Source organism: Caenorhabditis briggsae, assembly GCF_000004555.2.
Source record: "Caenorhabditis briggsae complete genome, chrIII, whole genome shotgun sequence".
Classification (NCBI taxonomy): Eukaryota; Metazoa; Nematoda; class Chromadorea; order Rhabditida; family Rhabditidae; genus Caenorhabditis; species Caenorhabditis briggsae.
Genome location: NC_013490.2, coordinates 14,009,601 through 14,015,600, shown reverse-complemented (window position 1 = coordinate 14,015,600; position 6,000 = coordinate 14,009,601). Strand labels below are relative to the sequence as shown.

The 6,000-nt window shown below is 36.8% G+C and overlaps 1 protein-coding gene across 1 annotated transcript; it reads right to left on the bottom strand.

The window, feature by feature from the left end:
* Positions 1–1,763: 1,763 nt before the first annotated feature.
* CBG22952 lies at positions 1,764–4,849 on the bottom strand (the record flags this gene model as incomplete). Its single annotated transcript, XM_002642994.1, has 4 exons — positions 1,764–2,023; positions 2,841–2,955; positions 3,001–3,594; positions 4,760–4,849. 4 exons carry the CDS (start codon positions 4,847–4,849, stop codon positions 1,764–1,766), a joined length of 1,059 nt encoding a protein of 352 aa, XP_002643040.1.
* Positions 4,850–6,000: the final 1,151 nt, after the last annotated feature.

Below are 6,000 nucleotides of genomic sequence, written 5' to 3'. Positions count from 1 at the left end.
TCGGTGATTCATTCTGCTAACCAGTAAGGCAACCCCGCCAGCCTAGCCGGGTCCTCAACGACAGGAGCACGATCATGCCTGGCACGACAGGTTTCCCGACTGGAAAGCGGGCAGTGAGCGCAACGCAATTAATGTGAGTTAGCTCACTCATTAGGCACCCCAGGCTTTACACTTTATGCTTCCGGCTCGTATGTTGTGTGGAATTGTGAGCGGATAACAATTTCACACAGGAGGAAAAAACCATGGTCGACTTAATACGACTCACTATAGGGCCTTATGGGCCCGGTACCCGGATCCTCGAGAGCTTAGCCGTCGTTCTGCAGCGTCGCGACTGGGAAAACCCCCGTGGCCTAGGTTTCTCACTGAAAATCCTCGTCCCCCGGCGGCACCTTTTTTTGAATTTTCTTCCTTTTCAACGCCGTTTTTCGGGGATTACGGATTTTCTTTGAATTTTTTCGCAATAATATTCTGAAAAATAGATAAATTTTAACACATTTTAATGCAAAAAAAATTTTTGGTCGGAGTCCCCCTTTAAGTTCACCCAACACATAAACAAATCGGTTGCTGTTTCACTTCTCCGATCCAAACAACTTTTGAAATCTTTCAAATCCACCAACCCCTCTTTCTACCTTCACTTATTCAGAACCTACGTACTCCCCTCTCTTGAGTACTGTTCAGTAATCTATTCTCCTCCCCCCAATTCCAAACTCTCTCAAAAACTCGAATCCCCACTCCGTTTCTTAACCCGTAAAGTCTTCCAGAAATGCAATATCTCATACTCTTCTTATCAAGATCGTCTCTCCCAACTTGACCTCTTCTCTATCAGACATCGTAGACTTAAATCTAAACTTATGCTTCTTTACAAAATGATTAGTGACGCCTCTTATATGCCAGAATTATCCTCTTTCTTAAGAATTTCCGACTGTCCTAGGAGACCTATGACCCTTTTTCTCTCAGATAAATTTTCCGATGACTTCTTTTTCACCACCGCCCCTATTTGAAATGCAATTGTAAGGAATACTCCCCAATTTTTAACTCCCGGTCAATTTTCTACCTTAATCCAATCTTCCATCACCCGGTTTTAGTTTTCTGCTCACCTTTTCCCTTTTTTTTTAAAATATCTTGTCAACCTTACATGTTTACCATTTTCTTCCCCATTCTCTAGGTTCATCTCGTTAGGGATTTTATCTAGAACTCCCGTTATAACTTTTGTGCCATATGTTCTTCTGATCAATAAATTATCTTTACTTTACTATAAAGATTTGCCATTAGTTGTTTTAAAGGCGCATAATTTGTTTCCGTATTGTAATTTTAAAAATGTGTAAAAAGCATATTGTAGAACTTGAAAAGTTCTACAAAATGATATAAAAGTCAAATAGTTCTATAATAACACTTTTATCAGATAAGCAAAAATACAACTGAGACTGCAGTGTGAGTAGTCCCATGTTGTTTGGCTTGGGTGGAGGAACCTATACAAGCTAACTATTTGAGATTTATATAATTTTGTAGCCCTTTCAAAGTTCTATATTTTATATTTTACTTCATAAAAAAATATTAAGCTTGAACAGAGTTATGAGCTATTTTGTAAACCGTTTAGCCACTTTGAATCGATGTTAATGAAGATTTCCCATTAGTTGTTTTAAAGGCGCATAACTCGTTTCAATTTTGGAAATTCAAAATTTTGTAAAAAGCATATTGTAGAGCTTAAAAAGCTCTACAAAATGATATAAAATTCAAATAGGTTCAAATAATATTTTTATTCATCAGTTATACTGAACAATAGACGAAAAATCGGTGAACAGTTGCTTAACATTCGGCTGCTCATGAGCTAGATACGGTAGCCAGATATTTCCAAATTCCATGAAGCTGGAGTTGATGAGATGTAAGATTCCCAATATTTCTGTAAATCTTGTTGGTCCATTTTTTGAATAGTTATGAAGGCAATATTGCAAGAGAGCATTGTTGAACATTTTTTGATATTGGGAGATGAGGTCACGGCTGGCTGGCTTTAGTTTTTGGTTGGCTGAAAGATTCAGTTTATAACTTGTAGATCTTGATGGGATCTACAGAATGGTGCTTAATTTTACTATATTAAAATTCCGAGTATCAAGCCGGACCGATGAATTTGGTTCCGGCTAGCGCCTAGCCCATAACTTTCAACTTTGAGCTCATTTATCTCGTTTCCTGTAGAAGATATCAAAAAGTAATCAACTGACGAAACATTTCTAATAACATGATAAACATTTTATCAGTTAAACACTTTTCGATATCTTATACAGTAATCGAAATATATGGATTAAAATTAGTGGGGTCCCCTATCTTACAGGTTTCCTAATAGCTATTTTTCTGCCTATCTCGAAAACTACTCAACCAAATCCTATGATTTTTGTATCACAATTATCACAAGAGAATTTTCTATGAACTGGTTTTAATTTAAGTTTAAAAAACCTATTGAACTTGTTTCATTTTTCTAGAGATTTTCAGTTTACATTCATGAATTCTGCATTAGGAGGGTTTTTTAATACTTTCAACTTTTCGCTAATGTATCTCGCTTACTGTGAAAGATATCAAAAAGTTGTCGACTGATAAAATGTTTGTAATATTAAGATAAACGTTTTGTTCGTTTACCACTTTTTCGCTTCTTTCAAAGGAAGCAAGAAAAATTAGCTCAAAAATTAGCGCATGATTTAAATGTTCACGGAATGATGTTCATTGGAGCGCATTTGCTTATTCCATAAAAACTTATCCGTAGTCGAGTTAAATATCATTCTATAGATATTTTCAAGTTTTACATTTTGCACTATAACTCGCACCGTAATTCCAACTTTGGACCAACTTACAAGGATCACAAATCACAATAGCGCCCAATAGCAGAAACTCCTCGTTAGTGATTTTCAGCTCACGAAGTCTAGCCAGAAGCTTACAACGAACCGAGGCGAGAAGATGCAGATTGTTCTGAAAACTGTCTATGAATCGATAAACCAAAATACCTCGTATCACCTGATAATACTTTTTGACCTCATCGGGAAAGACATCAACACCGCCGGGATACTCCACCACGTTTCCTGCATTCTTCAGATTTCTAACAGCGTTGATGAGGATAATGAACTTTACGTAGTTTCTTTTGATGAAAAATGGGATCTCTGTTTGGGCATTCAACTGGCCAACAAACTCGAGTTTCTTCATTAAATCGATTGCTGAAATCTGATCCATTGTTGCCCAATCATAAAAGTCCAGATTCATTTTTGGAGTTCTTCGAACCAAATGTTGCTTGTGGAGAGGTTTAGAGATCAGCGTATCTAAACTGATATTCTCCATGGAGACCCGGGTTCGGAAAAGCGTGTCTCGACAAATGTCCAGAGCCTTGAGACCCGAGATAATTGTGGCCATATTAAATCCGGGAGGGGTTGGAGGAGGCGAAGGAAGAGCCGGTCTCTCCTGGGTATGTATCATTCCTGCGCTTCGAATATTTTTGAGTCGACAAGAGGGACATTTTCTTCCTTCAGGGTTACAGTTTCCTCCGGTTAGGCATGGCTTTGGATCTACATTATAATGACGACGGAAGAAAGATACGCACGCGAGGCAGGCGTATCCCTGGAAATTATGGAATCGAGAACTTTGAGCCCATATATCTCGTTTTCTTTAGGAGATTGGCAAATGTGGTCAACTGGCAAAACACTTTTGATATTATGATAAACAGTTTATCAGTTAGCAAATTTTTGATATCTTTTACAAAAACCGAGATAAATAGGTTTGAAGTTTGCAGTTGGTTGCTCAAGCCGCCTGGCCGGAGAGCGCAGATAAGCATGAGCGGAGGCTGTCACTTTGAGCTCATATATCTCAGTTCCTATGGAAGATACTGAAAAGTGGTCAACTACCAAAATGCATAATATCAAAACCATAGTATCAAAATCATTTTATCAGTACTTTTTGATATATGTCACAGGAACCGAGATAAATTGACTCAAAGTTGAAAATGTGCTCTACTGATAAGCGAGATGATGGGGGATGAAAGTCTGGAAAGTCAAATTTATGGGAATTTTAAAAAATATTCATTTTGATGTTTGTTTCAAAATTTTTTCTAGTCTACTTCTGCATGGAGCTTGATTACCAAAACAGAAAAAAATTGTGATTTCTGATGTTGATCTAGATCTGTGTAGCTGCAAACACACATTTTGCATAAGAAGCTGAAGATTATAAAATACAAAGTTCAGGCGCGGATTGTGTCAAAGCATGTAGATTCTATCGGAAGCATTTTTATAGATTTAAGTATTTTCAGAAATAAAAAAGCATATTTTCAAAATTCAAAGAAAAAACTTGCTGCTGAGCTACGCAGGGCAATGTTGATCGAAATAAGTAAGCTCGACGTTGGCCCGTCGCTGAGATCAGCCTCCAATGCTTGCGACTTGATTATCTGGGATACTGTAAGAGATATCAAAAACCTGCCCACTGATAAATTATTTATCTAAATTTCACCAATATTTTATCAGTTGAAAAATTTCTGATATCTCTTATAGGAACCGAGATAATTGGGATCAAAGTTGGCGCGTCGTTGAGCTACGCCCTCGACCTTTACGCTTGTAACTTTTTGCCTGTATCTCGGTTCCTGTAAAAGATATCAAAAATTTATCAACTGATAAAACGTTTATCATAACATCACCAATATTTTATCAGTTGACAAAATTTTGATACTTTTTTTGGGAATCGAGATAATTGGGCTCAAAGTGCAAATTAATGTGGCATTGCTAAAAAAACTTACCCCATAGAAAAACTGAACAGCCTTTCCATTTTGTCCTCTGCAAACGGGACATTCATTAACGACAGGTGGTTTTAAGAGAGCCCAGCTCATAGTGAGGTAGAATGTGCAAAAAATAAGGAGTCAGACTGAGCTTATATAAAGGGGCGTAGTCTAAAGCTGGGAAGAAAAAATAATGTAGTTTGATAAAGGCTAGAGAAAGATCACTTTCTAATTAGAGCGAGAGGATTTGCATTCCTATGTGAAATTTAGAAAAAAAGAGAATCTTGTGACTTCTCTAATTAGAGATTTGAGTTTCTATAGAGAGATCTCGAGAGGATTAACAGAGTCTGGAAGCAAAAAGAGTGCAAGAAAACAAAATACGGATTTTGTGATTTTGGTTTGAAAAATGAAAACTTGTGTTTTGTGATCAGGATCTAGAGCTACGAGCTGAAGGTCTAAAATTTCCGACAAAAACAGACAAAAGACTCAAAAAAGAGGATTTTCAAGACCCGAAATTCGAGTTTCTGATAATGGAGAAGAAATGGAAAAAGAAAAAATTCTAGACAATTTGTGAAATTTCGAAAAATTTGGTTCATTAGAAATAGAGACCTACCAAAGACATAAGGGTTACGGTAGGTGTGATTGCAGGCTTAAAACAAACTCAGGCTGAATTGAAGTAGCTTAAGACAAAGTTAAAACAAGCTTAATGCTAGCATAAAGCTAGCTCGAGTAAAGCTTAAGGCAAGCTCAAGGCCTTGAGTCTAGCTTAAAGATAGCTTAAGACAATTTTAAGAAGCTTAAGCCAAACTTTAGACAACCGTAGGTAAGCTAAAGGCTAACTCAAAACAAGCCTAATACTAGCTTAAAGCTAGTTTTAGGCTAATTCAGTGGCGAAGGACCCCCAATATTACGGCCAGAGTTCAGCTCTTGAAGATCAACCCATGCTTCTCTATTTTTAGGTACATCAACTTTAAAGGCGCATATCTCAAAAACTAGAGAAGATTTTAAAAACTTATCAATTGCAAAAATGTGTAAAATTGTATTGTCTACATGTTTGTAATTAATCACTTTATTCTAGTATCATTCGTTTTGGAGATATGCGCCTCTAAAACTGACATGCTTGATATGCCTGAAATTGACAACAAAGAAATAAAATTCAAAAATCAGCTCTAGAAAGATGTGAAACTAATCCATTTACAATAAGTTAAGAATTTGACAATGTGAGTCATAAAATTCGGGACCTTTTTATGGTCAATTTTCAC